This window comes from Gymnodraco acuticeps, unplaced genomic scaffold (assembly GCF_902827175.1).
Source record: "Gymnodraco acuticeps unplaced genomic scaffold, fGymAcu1.1, whole genome shotgun sequence".
Lineage (NCBI taxonomy): Eukaryota > Metazoa > Chordata > Actinopteri > Perciformes > Bathydraconidae > Gymnodraco > Gymnodraco acuticeps.
The window spans coordinates 411,111-432,718 of record NW_022989762.1 but is presented as its reverse complement, the minus strand read 5'-3'; the positions used below and the strand labels follow the sequence as shown (position 1 = coordinate 432,718).

Below are 21,608 nucleotides of genomic sequence, written 5' to 3'. Positions count from 1 at the left end.
TGAGCTTCACACCTTGTCAGTGAGTGAAACGTGCATACGCTGGTTCTCAGGTGGCACAGGGGTGGCACTTTAGCCTAACCCATATTTTTCACTCAAGAGGCTGCCTTCGGCCCACTTAAATCAGGTCATAGAGCTAGCAGCTTATGACTCCTCAGGCTTGCAGAACGTGGAAGCTGCTTCGGCAGAGCTGCTCTCCTTGAAATATGATATACAGGCGACTGCTGGCTTTCGCTGCTCTGATAGCCTGTTTGTCTGCAACAGGGGCCCTAAGAAAGGGCGCGCACTTTCCAAACAGAGGCTTTCTGGGTGGATTGTTGAGGTGATTGAGGAGGCATACAGATCAAGAGGTCTGCCTTTACCTCTTAATGTTAAAGGCCACTCCACCTATTCCGTCATGGGACGGGTGGCGCAGTGGTCTGTGAGTTTGATCATCAGATCAAGGGGGCGTTGGGGAACTCCAGTTTGAAACCCGCTCCCGCCCCACTGCGTCAGGCCGTTGTGTCCTTGGGCAAGACACTTCACCCGAATTTGCTCCTGTGGGTAATGTCCACAGTAGATGACCATTACATGTATGATCTGTATTTGTAATGTGTATTTGTAAAGCGCTTTGAGAGTCTTTGATAAAGCGCTATAATAAATATAAGGATTATTATATTATTATTATTATTAATAACTGTAGTTTGGCTTTTTGACTACTTAACCAAAAGCAGAGAGCAGCAGGTCGATGAGGATGGATGGTGTTTGGAGGCTAGAGGCTTCACTTGAAGGAGCCTAACCTCCTGCTGCATGTGGATCTGTTCTGATATAATGTTCATAGAAATAATCGGCAGCAGAACAGGCTTTCTGGATTTCTGTTTATATTTAACGTTTGTATGATAACGCCTGACCAAGTGCCCCCTCTGCGCTGTGTGACGTGAACACTGGACCCAGCTCTCTGAAGTGATCTGCCTCGCATGTAACTACGGTTCTATGAATTCTGGATCGTACTTTGCCGTACAGATCAATACATGTCTGGGAGGTTTTGCTTTACGCTGTGTGCGCTCCCGCGAGGTGCATGCACACACGGCATAACACCACCCCCCCCCCGTTGACAGTTCACGAGCGTGCTCTCTCTCTCTGTTCAGACCCGACGGGTAATAAGGGATTATGACGGATATTTTACGATCCTGTCTGTCAAAATGACGGACAGCGAAAAAGTCTAATGCCACCTCAGTGGGACGGAGAAATATGCTTTGGCCATGGGTGACAGCAGTGGGTCAAACTGTGCATTGTCTCTCCACCACTTCAAAAACAATACAGTTTTTGCCAAGAAGGTGAGGCTTATTGACAGGGCGAGATATAAATATACTGTTGGTACTTGTCAATGTCTCTAGGTATGTACATGTAGCCCTGTAAATACGATGTCCTTTTGTGTTCTGTTGTTTTATGTTCATGTTGTAACCTACTTGCTGCCATGTTGGACAGGTCTCTCTTGAAAAAGAGATCGATGATCTCAATGGGACCACCTGGTTAAATAAAGGTTTAAAACAAAAAAAAGTGTTTAAAAAAAAAAAATCGCGGTAGATTTTGTCAGTCTCACGGCGGTATTGGGACGTTTATTTACCGCGATATTCGGTATATCGTTACATCCCTAGTAACTATCGTTATATTTACATCCAGAGCTAACTAACGCAAGGTTTCCTCTTCTTTGCTTTTCTATAGCGGCATATCTTAGCATCATACAGCCACCTGTTGATCAGTGGAATAGTGTGAAATCCCTATTCCACCTTACATTTGGAAAAATAAATCAGCGGATGGGAGGCGGGGCTGAAGGAAAACACAAGTGCACATGCTCTATGGGCCGAGATCTGGGTATTTGTGTGAAGATATCAATTATATCTATTAGCAAGAGATGTAATACCTTTAACTTGTTATGAATTCTCCCTCATTGCTTTCCTTAACCATGACATTTCTGAACAGGTAGGACTGTTACCTGCATGATGTCCACAGCCATCCCATGTGTGGCCACGCCCTCCACGTTGTTGACCAGCCAATGAACGACCTCCGCGCTGATGAAGCAGTTGAGTGGAAGTCCTTTCTGTTCCGGCAGCAGCTGCACACCCGTCCTGTAACAGAGAGCACACACAAACATTTAGAACAGCAATAACTTTGTTAAACCAAACCCAAGGGCCGGATATAATAATAACTTTAATTTAGTAAGAAACAAACGTTTTTTTCTGGGTTCAAGGTATGTTTTTTTTTTTGGTTCTATAAAATACCAATTTCTTCTCTTTTTCTCTTTTACATGTATAAACCCATTCCAATAAAAAACATTCCTATAACATAAAAAAAAGAAATGGTATCAAAGAAATATTTTTGCATTATGATGATTTTTTTAAACATAACATTATATTTGCATTTAGTACATACTAGTTAGAGTAGCAAGATGCATTCTGATTATGATAACTTGAACTTTTTAATGTTTTAAATAAGTAGAAGTTTAAATATTCGAGACACAGTGTAGAATAACTGCCCCACATTAACTTAACAAATGGAAAGCCAGAAACACACAACAGATCTTACGTGGGATGTTTGATGGCCTCCAGGATCTCCATGAGAGTTGAGGAAGAGGAGATGGAGAGGTCTCCGGCTGCAGACTGCCCACTGAAACAGAACTCGGATCAGTGCTACAGCTCAGTGATGAGCCACATATTTAACAGCAATATGAATATAAATTATGTATTTATATTTACTGGTTTTCAGACTGACTGAAACAAAGCAAACTATTGAATACACTATTAAAGGTAGGGTATGTACGTTTGAGAAACCGGCTCGAGATACACTTTTTGTTATATTCCATGGAATGCTCTTACCATCCCGATAGTAATGAATATCTTAAATGCTTTGACAAAAAATCCATAAAAAAATGTCATCTGTGGAAGCCGTAGTACTGTAAAAGGTACAACCAATCATTTTAGCCGGCCCGGCTAAAGTAACTGGATGGCCTACCTGCCTATCAGCCTTCCATCTGTGCACAAACTTACCTCGTGCCCTCATTGGTCATGTGCGCGTTCGTGTGTTGGAGGAGGGGCTCTGTAAGGAAGTGGCAGATTTTCTCCGGTCGTGTATTTTCAAATTCTAGCGATCTCGAGCCGGTTTCTCAAACTTACATACCCTACCTTTAAGATATGCTATGTCCATATAGTGTTGTCACGATACCAACATTTTGGTTTCGATACCGAGTCAAGAATTGCGATTCCGATTATTTTTCGATACTTTTCTTAAAAAAAGGGAAACAGTCTTAAATGTAATTATTGTGCTTTATATTTCACACCAGAACCATAACCACATTGGTAAGTTAGCTAAAAAGATAGCCATATTAGACAGTTATCATTGCCATTAATTGCCTCGGCAAACTACGAAAACGTTAATTTGTCACAAAATAAATTACACTGGTTTGATTTAGATTTGAGGGCATGGGCTTGAGCATGATGTAATTATGTTATCTATCACATTCTCTAACCTGTCTGGATGCCGGTTGGCGAGGTGCTTAGCGAAGTTTGATGTGTTGGCTCCCTTGGTTTGCAGGGATCTAAAACATGTCTTACTGACAGGCCTCGTGGTGTCCGTATGCTTGCCCTCACTGTCAGAGATATAGCTAAAATACTTCCAAATTTAGCTTCTGGCGTCTTTTTTGTCAACAAGCCGAGACGCAGCGGCAGCTGCACTCCCACTTGCAGCTATGCTTCTCGTTTTCTCACATGCTCTGGCAGCTAGCGCGTGGCCGCGTGCAAGAGAGAAGGGAGGGACTTAGAACGTGCTTGAGAGGGGCGGGACTGCAGGCACGGCTGCAGTGCAGGGAGTGGAAGCAGAGCGCTGAACAAACACGGCTCTTATTAAAACGGCGCTTTCTCACCGGAGTACTTTTCCCCGTCATTCTTAAAGTACCGATACTAATGAAACGGAGGAATCGTAATGTTTTTAACGGAAGGGTATCGCGGTACCTTTCAAGTATCGGTACACCATGCAACACTATGTCCATATAATAAACTCCTTTAATTATAATTTTGCTAGATATGTTATCATCAGATGAAGTCTCACCATTTTCAAACAAACATTAAGACAAGGAACATACATTTAATCACTAGGGATGGGTATCGAGAACCGGTACTAAGTCAGTACCGGTACCTGATTGGACGGTATTGGTATACCGTTAAGCCGCTGGACAAACGGTGCTGGTATCGGTCTATGAATTACGCTACTTCCTTAGTTTAAACAATTCTGGTTGGTTGGGAACCCTCATCCCGTGTGACGTATCCAGATTGAGTACCACTCTGATTGGCCACTGTGAATGCCACTCGTCATCTCTACTAACAGCGCTCTTATTATTGTGAGACTCCCGGGGGTAGACCATAGGGGCAGACCAAGCCCCCAGGAAGTGCGCCGGACTCTGATGAAAATATTCTTTAGAGGCTTCTCAATACTCAAATTTCCCCTCCTCGACTCCCCTCCTCGAGACTTAGACCCGCCCACAGGAGATGCGAGCGGAGGACCGAGGAGGGGAACCGAGGAGAGAGGAGGGGAAGCAGCAGACGTTTAAAGAAATGAGAACTCCTCTCCTCTGAGCGGTCATTTTAAAGATTTTTTGTCATAGTGCTGTATCTCTGTTAGATCAGCTGAACATTGTTCCCCCACATATTTACTTTGAATTCATTGAGAGTGCGGTATAATGAGACAATAACAGGCTACAGATGCGGACACACACACACAAATATATTTATATAAATATATACAATTTAAAGTATGAGAGCATTCTCATAATAACGTAACACAATCAGAGACTGGATATATCCCCCCCTCTCTCTGGTCGCTGAAATGGGGAATTGAAATTACGGGCCAAAAGTTGTATTTACAAGTAGGCCTATTAAAAGTAAGCAGAGGACACCAAACCAATTGAGACCCGTCTGTCCGCCGCATTTACGCACTGTACAACACACACCTACACACTGTACAACACACACCTACACACTGTACCACACACACCTACAGCTCCAAAAGCATAAGCCGTTGTGTATTTTATTATGTGAAGCAATGGTCTTAGAAAAATATCGACTCTTTGTTTGTATATATCTACTAAACTAAAGCAAATAAAGAGAGTAGGCCTGTTATACTGAGTGATATATATTATACACACTGCTCTGCTTTCTGCACGGACCGTACAGCTGTTCTCTCTGGAAACATCGCGACGCGATGAAAGCAGTTTCTAAAATAATATCCAGGGGATGCATGCATAGCTGTCATTGGCTGAGATAAGTCCGGCCGTGCGTCACGCCTCCACCGTTCCCGGAAATGCATCCGTGGAGGAACCATCAGTGTATCCTCGGTTATAGCTCCTCCAGAGAGCCTCCTCGACGCTCGGTCCTCGGTGTGCATTTAGAGAAATGAGACGTCCTTCAAAATGGCGCGACCGAGGAGTCGAGGAGGGGAAATTTGAGTATTGAGAAGCCTCTTTTGTGTCCAAACGGCAGTACTACAATTTCCGTATCAGTCCGTGACGTCACTGGGCTCAGAAAGACTTTTTCCCATTGACTAACATGGGGAAAGAGACGTCTGTAAATCAACGGATACATTTTTAAAAAACTAAATAAATTACCCAGTATGAACTATTGTATAGCCCTTATTAGAATCATTAGGTCCTTAAAGTTGTAAAATGCACTAAAAGCCGAATCTAGATTTATTTTCTGTCTCCTTTCATTCTACTGAGCCGAGAGTGGGAGCTCCGGGGGCGGGGCTTAAGGGGCGCATGCTCTGTTGCGGCTTTCACACCAGCGCTTTTCCCTTTCTAGCTCCGAGCTAGAGCTTTTCTGGTTCAGCTCCGGTTTCCCTTTTCTTCTCCCGCTCTGTTCACACCGCCCAGCACCCGACTGGTGCTGCCGCTGCTGCGTCATGACGTCACCGTTTACATCGCTGATTTGCTCCCCAACGGCATTACGGCGCTCACAACAACGGGGAACTGCGTCGGGTCGATGATCGTGTTGCTTTTAATCACACGAAGCCAGAATAAATTGAATAACGACTTCTCCAACCTTATACTTTGCTCCAGAGTGCCGTGGTTCATTGTTTATTAATGTGTTTCTGCAGCATTTACCGACCACTGCAGTGTTGGCTGCTCTTCCACGGGAGTTTATTCTCCTCCGTTAGCTCCCGGTTAGCTCACACTGCAGCGGCCGCTCTAAAGTATTCACTGTCTGACTCACACAAGCAGCTGATACATATCCCCAGTTCCCCTTAGCCTAAGTGAATGTGTGTCAGTCTGAATTGACGCTGTTTGGTATCACAACGCTGTTATGAAAGTTTCTCTGGTATAAAATGGGTGATGTTAGCATAGCAACCGAAGCTAAACTGACTACTTGCTATTGCTATCCTATTGTGGCATAAGCCGTTTTCTCCAGGCACATTTTACCGGCGTATTTTTATTATGATTCTACTTGTGATAGTCGGACACGACAACCTGTGCAGCCCATGTATTGATTGCATCCGATAGCTGCTATAATACAAAACAAAACGTCTGCCTCTCTCCACAATGATCAATAACAGTGAACGGATGGTCAAAGTAAGGTACAAATAAACAGAATCACACGAAGCCTGGTTAGTGTTGCCTGACTTTATAAAGTGTGTTTATAAGCACTACTGCTTGTAGGCAGGCATGACAGTCGAGCCATGTTCAGGGGAGGTGGGTTTAGTTTCCTGCACGCCTCGACGTAAGAGAGACGTAAGCGACGCCACCTCTTAGCTCCGAAGCTCTTGCCTCTAGACCGACAATTTGTTGGAGCTGGAAGTGAACCGGATTCCGGAGCTATGAGCCAGCCCCGCTGCGGTGTGAACAGGAAAAACCGGCGCTTTTCAGGCTCCACTCCGAGCCGGAGCTGAAAAAGCGCTGGTGTGAAAGGGGCATGTGAGTGCACATACGGGGTGTTTCTCAATGTAGAGGAGGCTTGCTTGGTAGCACATGTACCTCCGAGTGAGTTCCTTACTTATCCCTGCAGCATAGAGGGAGATGTTACCTGGTGTCTACAGTGCTGCCTGCTGCAGCCTCTCCTGCAGGGGGCGCTGCTGCTGCTCCTGCTGCTGCTGCTCCTCCTGCTGCTGCTCCTGCTGCCTGGACTCCTTTATCTGCAGCCTCGCTGGATTCAGCAGGTAACTACACAGTAAAAGTACTCCACATAATTAGCTGTTGCATTTAGTATGCTTTGAAGGATTCCCTAGAACACTTCTTATTTACATCTTGTGTTATTCAGACATGTAGATAGTTCTTATCCAGGGTTGAAATACAGTATCTGACAGATTTCTGCCACCACACACATTCAGTGTAGGAGAACTGATTCAGCTTGTGCTGCTTACAGCATTCAAACAAAAATATGTACCTTTTCCAGAAGGTGTTGCTGTTCATTTGGGATAATCAACAGAGAAATCTGTATCCTGTGTTTATCCCCAGGATAGGAAATAATGTTGTTGATTTTTTTCAAGTTGTCATTTTTAAGAATAGTAATCACCACAGACTAAATCACATACTGTATATCCATTGTATAAGAGAGGCAGAAACCTTAAAGACAGATATCTCAAAAGCTGCATAAATGAAACAAATCTACCTGAATGAATAAATAACAGTGGAGGGAAGTAGAGAAAAACTATATTTTGACCTGGGGGACTAACTCAATCCTGCTGTCATAAATGGAAACAGGAGAGGGTTTGTAATTCCCAACATGTGAGTAACACCAGGATCACAGAACATGTACTACTCTGTAGGGTTGGAGAACACTGACTTCAGGGTATGCCACTTACCTTCACAGAACAGATTTTGATATAACACTGTACCTACCTACGTAAAATTCAACCGGGCACTCTTGGACCTGAGGGGATTCAACTTAGGCTAGATATTTTTTATGAAATTGGTCTGTGTCTTTGATTCCTATTTTTCTCTGAAAATCTGTACAATTCCTGCTTCTACATGACTTTCACTCATTGAGGCCTGACCATGTTTTATAATCCAAAATGCACTTTTTAATTTACTTTACAGTATGCTTAGATATACAATTAGAAAAGGAGCAATGCAGCACAATAAGTAATTCACCTGGCAACTGACTGAAATTATTTAACGCCTACATATCCTTACTGTGGGGGACTGCAGACAGATACATACACACAAAAGGTTGAAGTAATGTGATCCTGGTGTGAGTTTATAATGTCACTACCTACTAGCATGCACTACAGTACAGAGATCAAATACAAACTGAATAAAAGTTCAAACTCAAAGACACACGATGCTCATGCAGCAATAGAGAGCAAGTTAGAAGAGCTACAACACAACACACACACACACACACACACACACACACACACACACACACACACACACACACACACACACACACACACACACACACACACACACACACACACACACACACACACACACACACACACACACACACACACACACACACACACACACACACACACACACACACACACACACACACACACACACAATGCCTTTAGAGCTCATTACTGACCTGAGAGTGATAGATGTAGGAGGAGCGAGGGCTACGTATAAAATCCAAAATAAAGGCAGCGTCCTGCCAGCACAGGAAGAACGGAACCCAGAATCAAACCCAGCAAGAACAGAGCGGGGGGGATGCAGATGGAATGAGAGAAACCAGAGCAGAGCCCCCAAACCAAAGCACCAGCAAAGAAAAACCTTTTAAACCAGAAAGCTGCTGCAGAAGGGTCAGCGGAAGCTAAAACAAAGTGTTCTGATGCTCACCTTGCGGGGGCTGTCTACATATGTGGTAACACCTGAGGGGTCACTGACAGCTGAGGTGGGCTTTGCCTGCTGCTCCTCCAGAGTCCTGACAGGAAGCAGAGGGAATGTGGTTATTTTCAAGCTCGAACAGAAACATTAGTGATGTCACCTGCTCTGCCGAGGCTTCAGAGCGTGGGTCGAGTAATCCCGGAACTGCACTTCGCTCTGCATCGGCCAATCAGCTTGCTGCTCCCTCACTGCGAGTGGGACCCAGGTACACCTCAACAAAAACACGCCTGTTTGCTATCCTGGCCCCAAGTTTGTGGAATGAGCTCCCCATTGATATCAGGACAGAAGAGAGTTTACACATCTTCCGCCGCAGACCAAAAACCATCTGTTTCAACTGCATCTAAACAAAATATAAAAATTAAAAACTTCGGTACGCAGCACTAACAAAAGATTTGGCTTGAAGTGAAGCTAATGCAGTAATAAAAGCGTCAGCTAAATGAAAAGTTTCCTCTGAAGGCGATATCAGTGGATTACATGGAAATACAACTTATTTCATTGTTTAATATTATTCCCAAACTGAAATCAGTGCATCAACGATCACTTTCTTGAGAGGTCACATCTGCCTCTTTTACTCTGTAACTAAAGTCTGATTTAAGTGTTGATTATATTTCACATCATTAATCCAAATATGTAGAGTAACTAAAGGTATTAAATACATGTAGTGGAGTAAAAGTACACCATTTACCTCTGAATTGTAGTAGGGTAGAAGTACAAAGTAGCATGAAAAGTACAATTCTATAAAAATTGTACTTAAGTAAATGTACTTAGTTACTTTACACCACTGGTGAATGAAACAAGAGAAACAAACTCTTTACAAACCCAACCTTGAAAGCTTCATGAAGCTTGCTCTCATCATCACTACAAATAACACGCTGGTCTGGCAGGAGACACTCACTTCTGGTTCTGCTCCATCTCCAGTAAGGCTGATAAGGCTGAAGTGCCTTTCTTCCCCTGTGGGGGCACCAGTGGCTCGGGGGGGTACGCTGGGAGAGGACTGGTGACCTGCAGGCCTTTCATTGAGGTGCCCTTCTGCTGGGATGAAACGAACAGAGGGAGAGTCCTCTTAAGTGAAAGATGCCGTAATTCAAATGTTAAGAGATGCCCCATGTTCAGTGGTATTATTGTCCTAGATCAATGCATATTTTTGTAAGCCAATATTTCATTAGATCATTTGAAGACTTCATTTGCATGGTTTACGTTCGATTGGAAACTTCAGCAGGGACACATTTGAAACATGTCCCAGGGCTGTCTGCAAATGTCTGCAGGCTTCTGCAAGGTGATTTGATACAAGAGGCACATTCAATGATATAGTGCTAAAACGTATACATATCTTAGCTATTTTTACATTTGAAAATAATTTTTATAAACAGAAAAATGTCAGAAAAGAGCCAAAAAACACAATTTTCTAAATGACTTATTTTGGCTGACCAACTGCTCAGTTTACTGCGTCATAAAACAGCCTGAACCATTGAATGATTAGTATTCTTTTAAATGACAATTGAATGATATTAAAATGGGTGTTTAATCAACTAATTGTTTCCTAACTAAGCTGAACTCTAACAGGGAGTGAGGGGACAACAACACTCAAAAACACAAGAACAGTGGTGCCAGAACTGCCAATAACCCTGACATTAAAATAGTTAAAGTAGCCTCTAATGCAGGGGTCACCAACCTTTTTTAGGGTGAGAAATACTTTCAAAAAATAAAACAAGTCGTGAGCTACTTTTACTCCTCTTTTTATTGTTTTTTGCAGTGTATATATTTAGCACATTTGAACATTATTATATGCTTACCTTTAACCTTTGTGTGCTGTTTGGGTCTGTGGGACCCTTTTGCAGTGTTTACTAAAAGAACATGTATGCAATTTAATAATTTTAACCTGCTTTATTTGGGGGTGGCCCTCACCTCCTCTAGGGGGGTCCGGGGGCATGCACCCCCGGGAAGATTTTGTTTTTAAATGTTGAAGTGAAATGCATCAATCTGGTGCACTTTGAGCACAAAATAAATGTATGGATACAGCTCTCAACACTCAGATGAAAGGGAGCTGTATACTTTTCAATAATCCAAACATCTTTAGAATATGATCACAACCAATAACTAATCATTTAAACTAGTTTATTCTTATCTTATGTTAGCATTCTTTCTTTTTATTTATGTATATTTTACTAATCACTCTCCTTTTAAACTGTTTTACACTAGTACACATTGGAATGATTTCTTACTTTATCTATATTAAATAGATAAAGGTTCTCTCTCTCTCTGTCAGAGGCTGTGCTCCTCCGTGGCGATGACGGCTTGCGTTAAAAAAATAAAAATAAACATATTTGTAAAGTGGGGGGACACAAACGGGATTTCGAAAAGTGCTGGGGACAAGTCCCCCCCCCCTGTCCCCAGTGGAGATTACGCCATGCGTGTGTGTGCGTCAAGTGGAATAAATATATATGCAAGTTACAACACACAGAGTAAAACTCTGCCCCTCATGTGCTGTATAGGCTGGCATGATAGGCTGTTCAATGGGGCTGATGTGTTGTGTAAATTCTGCCAGAAGGAAAACCAGCGGGGAGGTGCCACATTGCTTTTCTTCCCGACTGCAATGCTGGTCCCGCAAATCAAGCAAGAACGTGATTGGTCGATATTCATTGTGGGGGTGGGGGAGGAGGGGTGTTAGATAGATATAGAGTTGTAGTAAGTAGATAGAGTTCGCTATGATTTAGGTTTCGTTTATGCATAGGGTAGATTCTTTTAAATTACATTTCCTTTTTTGTTTTGTGTATTTTATACATTTTGGATTTGCTTGGCGAGCTACGGTGCTGCGGGCGACTGAGTGCCCGCGGGCACCGTGTTGGCTACCCCTGATCTAAAGCTTTTAAATAAAATGCAATAAAAAAAACGAGACCTGGTAGAAAAAGTATCAATGACATTAAGTACAATTTGACTTTAGAAAACAGAAGTATTAGCTAAATGCATTTAAAGTAGATAAAAAGCAAAGTGTGAGGGGATCAGTTTGATGGAACATGCTGTCAGAGAGAGGCTCACCCTGATGATCCTGTCAGAGCGGTGTCTCCTCCGGATGCGGTTGAGACCCTCCAGGAAGCGGATGAAGCCGTCCAGCAGGACCCAGTCCCCGTTGCCTCCATTCCCAGAACCTGCCCCCTCCCCATACACATCCCAGTGACCCTCCCCATCCGCCACCCGCCTCGCTCCCCCTGCCGGCAGCAGGAGGAAGCGAGTCCTCCAGAACTTCAGGGAGTCGATCAGACTGTGGAGGAAGGAGAGAAGCACAGTGACGAAGAGGACACGGCTGCACCCTTTACAGAACAGTGGGATTCTTTTTCTATCAGCAGATATACAAAAATGGTTATGGAGTAATATTTTCGGATTCATTTTAAACAAAGACATTTTTCGGAAAACATATTAAAAGAAAAAAACAAAACAAAATTGATACGGGGGTTTATGTAGTGTTATTTTGATAATGAAACCAATACAGTGTCCGGTTCATATCTGACCGTTTACCTACTTTCATCAATCATAAATATTGTGTTTTACATTTGATTGCTTCAAGGCCTTATGATATCCTCCACAGTAGGCATTGGAACATATACAATTACTGATCAAAACTTTCATTGAACTTTGAGTGGGTTAGTCAACTATGTAACACTTATGGGAGGCTGTGGCTCAGTGGCTAGTGTGCTGGACTTTCGAATCAGGGGATAGCAAGTTTGAGTCCCACTGCAGTCAGCATGTCGTTGTGTCCCTGAGACACTTCACCCCACATTGCTCCTGTGGGGATTGTCCACAGTACTGAATGTATGTAAGTTGCTTTGGATAAAAGCGTCTAACAATGGCATGTAATGTAATGGTGTTCCCGGTCAAAAATGACCGTCATAGGAAATGAATGGCAACCCTGTGGTTTTTGGAATACATTTTCAGTGTCTATTCTTTGGATATTCAATGTAGGTAATCAGATACACCAGTAGTCTGACATTGTTTACAAAGGGTGATGATTAATGTTTTTTTTGGGAGGAGAAAAGAGCATGACAGGAGGTTTAAAATATAAGTTAAAAACTAATAATAAGACATAATTATAACATTTCCATTAACATTAAGCTGTAAAAAAGAAACACATGCTGTGTCAGTGTTTGTGTGCACCTGAAGTCCTCAGAGCCTGCGGAGCAGATGTACTGATCCAGGTAGTTCCACTTGTACTCCTCCAGCCTCTCATGGCCAAACTCCACCCAGCAGGACACAAACTGAGCATCAGAGTGTGGAGGACACAGACTGTAGCTGTACTGGATCAGTGCAGACTCGTACGGGTACCTAACACACACACACACACACACACACACACACACACTTTTACATTGTTGTCTTTTGTATTATATATTGATAGTAGTTAGATGACAGGGGATAGAGATGAGGGATGACATGCAGGGAAAAACACTTAAAGGTCCCATGTCATGGCCATTTCTACTGATCATAATTCCATTGTTGAGGTCTACTAGAATAGATTTACATTGTTCAATGTTCCAAACTCACATTGGCTTCTCATACAGCATCTCTGTATAGTATGTGTATTCACTCTCTGTCCTACACGCCTTGTTGGAGCTCCTGCCCCGCCCCCCCCCCCCCTCCCTACCTACCTATGAGCCCACTGTGCTCTGATTGGTCAGCTCGCCCACTCTGTTCTGATGAGTCCACCACCGTTACAGCGGAACATCAGTGATTATGTGTTACAATGGCGTTAGCAACCAGAAAATGACACCAGTAATGACAAACAGATGAGAATGCTGCGTGGGGTCTGGGTGCCGTGTTGGCGGGACGTTGCGCGGCTCGCTGCTGCGAGGAGCGGACAGTGTGAGCTGGGTTCATTTCCTGCTTGCTGCGTGGGGAGACAGCGCGAATGGGAAGGGGGGGGTGCTGAGGGGGCAGCCCCCCCATCTGCGAGGCTCTACTAGCACCGGCACCCCCCCAAACGCGGCGCACCTACAGTGTAAGCGCGCCACAGTTTCGCCGCTGAGAGAGTGTGTGTGTGTGTGTGGAGCTCCACGGAGGTCCATTGGGTATGGTCACGTCACTGTACCCAGGAAGTGAAAGAGAAATGTCCAACGAGGCGTTCTGGGTCAGCATAGACGGCAAACACTTTCTGTGTTAGAGTTTTAGTCGATACAGGGTGTACTTTGAGGGTTTTTGACTCTGCAGACCGTTTACTAACAAATAACTGCTAACAGAGCACTTATATACTAATAAAGGACTGGCTTATCTAAAGCCAGTTGAGTAGCACTTGAAATGTTTGGCTCTATGAAACCTGATGTACTTATATGATTCTGTTTTCTTCAAGGTTGTGTCTTCCTGGTCGAATGTACTTATAGTAAGTCGCTTTGGATAAAAGCGTCAGCTAAATGCAATGTAATGTCATGTTTACATGCAGAAAAACCTTCATAACACACAAGGGGACGGGTAATAATAACCGGAAAAGCATGACATGGGACCTTTCAAACGGATGATTTAGAACTCAGGACATGGCTGACACTGGTTCTCATTTTCACTTATATTCAGGAAGACATTTCCTCCCTCACACACACACACAGTAGACTGAGGTTGAGGCAGCTAAATTACAGCAGCAGCTTTCCCTCAGTGTTGAACAGTGGCGAGCCGTCAGGGCCCTCTAGGCCCTCTCTGAGGGCTTAAGATATTCAAAAAAATAATATTTGAAAACATTAAAAAAACAACATTTATTTTGTTATATTTTTCATTAGTTTTACCAAAAATAATTTGATTTAATTGTATTTAAAATAACATTTCCAAAGAAATACATCCTATGAATCTGCCTGTTCAGTTTCTGTTTGAATGTGAAGGGTTAAATGAAAGAATCTCGCCTGGCCCTTTCTGCGAGTTACGACCCGTCCACACAGCGGCGTGCATTTAAACTTGGCGGTGGGCGTGTCTGAAGCTTGTTCTCGCGAGCAACGCGACCAACAACCAATTACATGAATCTCCCGCCCCCGACATACAGTTTACGAAGTAAACTGGATATAAATTCCCCAAACATGTGAAAACCTACCAGTTTCACCCACTGTCTCTGCCACCTCCCTCCATGCCTGGCTCCTCCGGTTTGTATCCCGGTAGGTGAACAGGGACTGATCGTACAAGACCGGGTGATTCCCTACCGCTACGATTAATTTCTCCTCCATTTTTTGGAATATGAGGAAATGACCTGCGGTGTGTCTCTCCCAGCATACACACGGTTTGATTGGCTAGCGCTTGTACTGGCAGATTTGCATAAACAGGATTTGATTGGCTGACGCTTCCACCGAAGCTTCAAAAGTTAAACATTTCTCAACTTTTGCAGCGAGCCACGCCAGCAACGCTCCGCTTCCCACAATGCAGTTCGGTGAAAAGTGGCGTCACCCCATTCCAAGTGAATGGTAAAGCTTTGAACACACCGGCAAAAGTTGAGCAATGTTCAACTTTTGAAGCCTCTGCAGAAGCGTCAGCCAATCAAACCGCTGCTTGTGTGTCAGGGGCGGGAGATTCATGTGATTGGTTGTTGGTCGAGTTTCAAACACGCCCGCCGGCAAGCTTCAACGCACGCCGCTGTGTGGACCAAACCATACTTGTTAACATGTAATCTCTTTGCGCCTATACTACTGGCCTTACGGTAGTCTAGGTTGCCCTCTTGAGACTGTAAAACGCATGCGCAGTTAGTCTGTGTCGACCTGGAGCATGAGGTCCACTGTTCGTTAATGGCTCTGTATTGGTGTTATGCACGTTGATTGAATAAACCAAGTTAACAGAAGATAAACGTTGTGTTTATTTGTAGTAGACTAACATTGGTAGCAGAGGATGGTTAGCAGAAGATGGCTACTGCTAACTACAAAGTTCCACCGAAGTTCGACGAATCCCGACCATACGAGTGTTGGAAAAATGAAATCGCCATTTGGAAGCTGGTTACTGAACTTGATAAGAAGAAACAAGCCCTCGCCGTTGTCCTGGGGCTGGAACGAAGGGCAAGGGACATCGCCATGGAAATACCCGCTGTGGATTTGAACAACAACAATGGTATGGACACACTGCTAGCAAAACTAGATGGCATGTTTCTCAAAGAAGAGAGAGACCGCGCATACGATGCTTACTCTTTTTTTGACTGTATCAAAAAGGAGAGCTCCGTGTCCATGGCGGACTATGTGATTGACTTTGAACAGCGATACAACCGAATGAAAAAGTACGACATGACTCTTCCTGACGCCGTGCTAGCTTTTAAACTTTTGGACACGGCTTGTCTAGACGAGAAAAATAGAGAAATGGCGCTGACTGCGTGTACAGATTTAACGTTTGCTGCAATGAAGTCCGCGCTGAAGAGGATCTTTGGGGGGAGAGTGCTAGGCGGCACATCAAACGGAATACACGTTAACGATGAAGCGTTATTCACAGAGCAACGCTCACAAGGAAGATTCAGACGTCCAACAACGCAGCAGTTTGGACAAGTTGGACAACAAAGGCAACCGTCACAGGGTACCAACCCACTGGATAGGTTTGGTAAGAGATCAAAATGTGCTATATGTCAGAGCACGTTCCATTGGGCTAAAGACTGTCCTCACAAGAGTAGCGAACAAGTAAAGCTAACTGAAGATCGAACAAAGGTAGAGGAATGTGACATTACACTGTTTACTAAAGCCTCACTGTCTGAATCAGAGGTATTCCTAACTGAGTCTTTAGGGACGGCTATCATTGACACTGCATGTACCCGCACAGTGTGTGGAGAAAAATGGTTGGACAGCTTCCTCGCTGATCTCAGTCAAAGTCAAGTGAACCAGATTGTGAAAAGTGAAACTCCAAGCTCCAGACCATTCCGTTTTGGAGATGGAAATATAGTGCATTTCTCCAGAATACTGAAACTGCCTGTCAAAATAGGACAGACAAAATGTCGAGTGGAAATTGAAGTAGTCAAAGCTGATATCCCACTACTTCTGAGTAAGACTTCACTGAAAAGGGCAGGAACCATCTTGGACATGGAGAATGATAGAGCTGTGATGTTTAAACAGAATATCCCTCTTCAACTCACCAGTTCAGGACACTACTGTATAGATATCAGAGACAAGGACACAGGAATGAATCAAATTGAAATTAAAGATGTGGTCCTTACAGTCACAGAAAACGGCCAGAATGAAGATGAGGTCCTTACAGTCACAGAAAATATGACCTCAAATGAGAAACACAAAGCTCTCCTGAAACTACACAAACAGTTTGGTCACGCCTCCGCAGAAAGACTACAGCGACTCCTCCGCAGTTCGGGAAATAAAGACAAAGATTGTGACACTATTTTACAACAAATAGTACAGGAATGTGACATATGCCAGAGATACAGCAAGACCAAGCCGAAGCCTGCTGTGGGCTTGCCTCTGGCTTCAGAGTACAATGAAACGGTGGCAGTGGACCTGCACGAGTTGGAGCCAAGTTTATGGTACCTCCACATCATTGACCAATTTACACGTTTCAGCGCTGGAAGCATTGTGAAAACAAAGAACTCCTCTGTGATGGTGAACTCTTTCCTTCATACATGGATCAGCATCCACGGCCCACCACGGAGACTTTACAGTGACAATGGAGGAGAATTCAACAATGCAGAGTTCCGTGATATGGCAGAGAACTTTAACATTGAGACAAAAACCACGGCAGGATACAGCCCCTGGAGCAATGGGCTACTGGAGAGACACAATCAGACCCTCACCGACATCATCCAGAAGGTCAGACGGGAAAATGGATGTGACTGGCAAACAGCCCTAGACTGGGCTCTCATGGCTAAGAACAGTATGCTCAATGTGCACGGCTACAGTCCTCATCAACTGGTGTTTGGCCAGAACCCCAACCTTCCTTCTGTACTGGTTGATAAACCACCTGTGCTAGAAGGTACCACTATGAGTGCTAGAGTAGGAGAGCACATTTCAGCCTTGCATGCCTCTAGAAAAGCATTTACTGAAGCAGAGTGCTCAGAGGATAAGACGAGCACTACGTAAGCAGCTCAGACCCACAGATGAGAAATATGAGATGGGTGACAAGGTGTATTACAAACGAGCTGAATGCACTGAGTGGAAAGGACCAGTGATAGTTATTGGTCAGGATGGGGCTGTTGTTTTTGTGAGGCATGGTGGTTGCCTAGTGAGAGTGCATCACTCTAGGCTTTCCAAGGTGAACACAAAGGTTAATGAAGAGCAAATGGTACAAAATGATGCTGACACAGAGGCAGGAAGTGAGCAAGGTATAAACAATGCAACTGGTAGTTTAGACAGTGAGCAAAATACAGAGAATGAACAACAATTCGGTGACAGGGAAGCCAATACAAGTGAAGCGATCGATCCTCCAAACACTTTGAGTAGCGTAACACAAACTGAAATGGCGCATAGGCCTAATGCCCATAATAATCCTGCCCCTTCTGCAGGTGTGAGTTTAAAAACAGGACAGACTGTAACATATATGAACAGAGGTGACAATACTCTACTTAAAGCAAGAGTCTTAGGGAGATCAGGCAAGGCTACGGGGAAATATAAAACCTGGTATAACATGCAACATCTAGAGAATGATGGTAGTGATGGGCAAGAGGAATCAATTGATATCTCACATGTTGATAATCTCAACATTGAAACAGAAGACAGAGAAGCTGATGTACTTGTAACCAAAGACATCTCATTTGATGCAGCTAAACAAGAAGAAATAAAGAACTGGCACAATAATAATGTATTTGAGGAAGTTGAAGATGCAGGGCAGAAATGCATTTTCACCAGATGGGTTTGTAGTCTTAAGGACACTCCCAAGGGTATAGTGCCTAAAGCCCGACTGGTTGCCAGAGGTTTTGAAGAGCTGAATATTCAAGAGTTACCGAAAGATTCCCCCACATGTGCCACAGATTCACTTAGACTTATGTTATCAGTGATATGTCAAAACCAGTGGGAAGTCCATTCTATGGACATCAAATCTGCATTCTTGCAGGGTATGGAGCTATCCAGGGATATTTATATCCGCCCCCCTCTAGAGGCAGGATGTCAACATGTTGTATGGAAACTAAAGAAATGTGTATATGGTCTTGCAGATGCATCACTATATTGGTACAACAAAGTGAAGGAAATCATGCTGAGTACTGGTGGTAGAGTGTCACAGGTGGATCCGGCAGTCTTTTACTGGTTGGATGAGCAATGTAAGGTCACTGGGGTGCTTGCGTGTCATGTAGATGATTTTCTTTGTGCAGGCTCATCAAACTTTTCATCCAATGTGATCCCCCAACTGCAGTCTGCATTCAAGGTTGGGCGTGAGGAGCATGAAAAGTTCTCCTATGTAGGAATGGATTTGGTAACTGTTAACGGTGAAGTTCAGGTACATCAACAAAGTTATATCGAGAACCTGGAGCCTATTCCCTTACAAGCAAGTCGGGCCACACAGAGAAATGAACCCCTCAACGAAACTGAGAGAGAGCAGTTACGATCAAAAATAGGACAGATCCTATGGGTTGCTAAACAGACAAGACCTGATGTAATGTTTGATTCATGTTGTGGCTTCTAATATAAAAGGGGCAACAGTACAGTCTGTTCATGATGCTAATAAGATCATCCGTAAGCTAAAGTCTGAAAAGGTGACACTCAGATTTCAACATCTGGGAAACAGTGATGCTTTGAACTTGATAGTTTTCAGTGATGCTTCATTTGGAAACCTCCCAGACGGAGGTACACAGGGAGGTACTTTTATAACACTTATGGGAGAAAGAGGGAAGTTTTCCCCCCTCTGTTGGCATTCAAAGAAAATCAGACGAGTGGTTCGCAGTACCCTTGCAGGGGAAACTCTTGCCATGTCAGATGGGGTAGACAATGCAATTTTTCTAGCCACACTATTTTCTGAGCTCACTACTGGAAATGCTGGACTGAATGCACCCCCTGTACTCTGTGTGACTGATAACCACTCTCTGTTTGATGCGCTCAAGTCCACAAAACAAGTCACAGAGAAGAGACTCAGGTTGGAAATCAGTAGCATTAAGGAGCTCATACAGAGCAAGAGGATCAAGCAGGTGCGTTGGTCAGACACAAAATCTCAGCTCGCTGACTGTCTCACAAAAAAAGGAGCTTCGGCTCTTGTGCTCTTAAAAGCACTCGGTGAAGGACAATGGGATCTGGGTTAAAGTGTCTGTTGAAATGGAACATTGAAAACACCTTTGTTTATGTATTTGTTTCTTAAATGTTTCCCTAATTTATGTTGACTACTCAGGAAATTTAAACATTTTTGTTTTAAGTCACTGTATGATTGTTTTATGATTCATGCAATGTAAAGTTGTTTTTGTTTTGTTTATTTCTTTAAAAAGATAGAATGAGATTGTTAACATGTAATCTCTTTGCGCCTATACTACTGGCCTTACGGTAGTCTAGGTTGCCCTCTTGAGACTGTGAAACGCATGCACAGTTAGTCTTGTGTCGACCTGGAGCATGAGGTCCACTGTTCGTTAATGGCTCTGTATTGGTGTTATGCACGTTGATTGAATAAACCAAGTTAACAGAAGATAAACGTCGTGTTTATTTGTAGTAGACTAACAATACTGTCCTGCTGTAAAGTCACAGAGGGCCCAGCTATAGTAACTCAGAGAGAGTAATGTCAAATGACAGTACAATTGACCAATCATATCGTCCCTCTAAATGGGTTGGCTTTATTTTCGCGGACTTTATGACAAGTTCCGCCCGCTGTGAGGTCTATGCAAGTGGTGCAGTGACGCATCCTAAAACCCGGAAGTAAGCTGCGCTCGGGTTCCCTCGACAAAAAAGCAATGGGATTTCTCCATAGGATTTTGGAAAATAGCTCGAAATAAGGTCTGTGGAAAATGAACCTGTCATGATAGGTGTTTATATAAATGGTGTTGTTTTGTGTGGTAGAGGGTCGCTGTCATTGATGCGTTTTGCACCCCGGGCCTCGGGGGGTCAGAGGGCCTAGGTATAAAAGTCACGGCTCGCCACTGGTTGTGGAGAAACTGCAAAAAGAAATGTCCTGTAATGCTGTGCAGTTTTAGAGACAAGATAATAGTCAATGTTTTATTATGAACAAACTTCAATTTTCCATGAAAAAAATATACTCTCTATGCTGTAATTTATAATAATTATTTTTTTACAGAGAGACATTTTGAATTGGCTAAAACAGGAATGAAGCTGTTAAAAATGAAGGCTTCATCTCTTCTTTAAATTCTCTCCACTTTAAATCCTTTTCACTTTTTTAAAAAGACAACTTCATTGTTTTACTGTGAGTGTTGTGTTTTCATACAGGATGGGACACGTGAGTGCACACGTATGCCTAACTTCTCTGGAGATACTTATTCTCTATTTGAGAGGTTCAACATGGTAAAATAATGCAGCCTTGCCGAGTTCTTTGGGGTTGGGGGTACTCACTTGGGCAGGTAGCGAGTGACAGTGATGATCTTGTCTTTGAGGCAAACTTTATGGAAGGTCCGACCCATACTGAGCCAGTACACCGTCTCCTCCACCTCGGCCCGCCGCAGAGACACCAGACCTAAAACCAGAGGAGGACGAGGACACACAACCAGGAAATGAATGCCACATGAGACAGTTTGTGGCATTAATGTTCTACAACAAGAACTCTATACTAACAACTTAGAAGTACCTAATCACAAGCTAAATCTGAAATAATAATAAAGTAAGATCACTTTGGTGTGAGAACACGGTAGACAATCTTGAAATGTTAAGGATTTGAAATAAATAGATGTAGACAGCAAGTT

General features: G+C 43.5%; 1 protein-coding gene across 13 annotated transcripts in view; it reads right to left on the bottom strand.

Annotated features, from left to right (window-relative positions):
* Positions 1–21,608, bottom strand: part of depdc5 (DEP domain containing 5, GATOR1 subcomplex subunit) — a 65,831-nt gene that overhangs the window by 23,837 nt on the left and 20,386 nt on the right. For 9 of the 13 annotated variants that reach the window (XM_034215533.1, XM_034215541.1, XM_034215524.1 and 6 more), the window contains exons 28-36: positions 21,262–21,382; positions 13,001–13,168; positions 11,888–12,110; positions 9,747–9,883; positions 8,804–8,888; positions 8,553–8,615; positions 7,044–7,180; positions 2,563–2,643; positions 1,973–2,105 (exon numbers count right to left, since the gene is read on the bottom strand). In XM_034215533.1, the coding sequence (XP_034071424.1) occupies positions 1,973–2,105; positions 2,563–2,643; positions 7,044–7,180; positions 8,553–8,615; positions 8,804–8,888; positions 9,747–9,883; positions 11,888–12,110; positions 13,001–13,168; positions 21,262–21,382 (1,148 nt within the window). The remainder of the gene's footprint in view (positions 1–1,972; positions 2,106–2,562; positions 2,644–7,043; positions 7,181–8,552; positions 8,616–8,803; positions 8,889–9,746; positions 9,884–11,887; positions 12,111–13,000; positions 13,169–21,261; positions 21,383–21,608) is intronic. The other 4 variants (XM_034215551.1, XM_034215567.1, XM_034215596.1 and 1 more) reach the window with 3 other exon arrangements.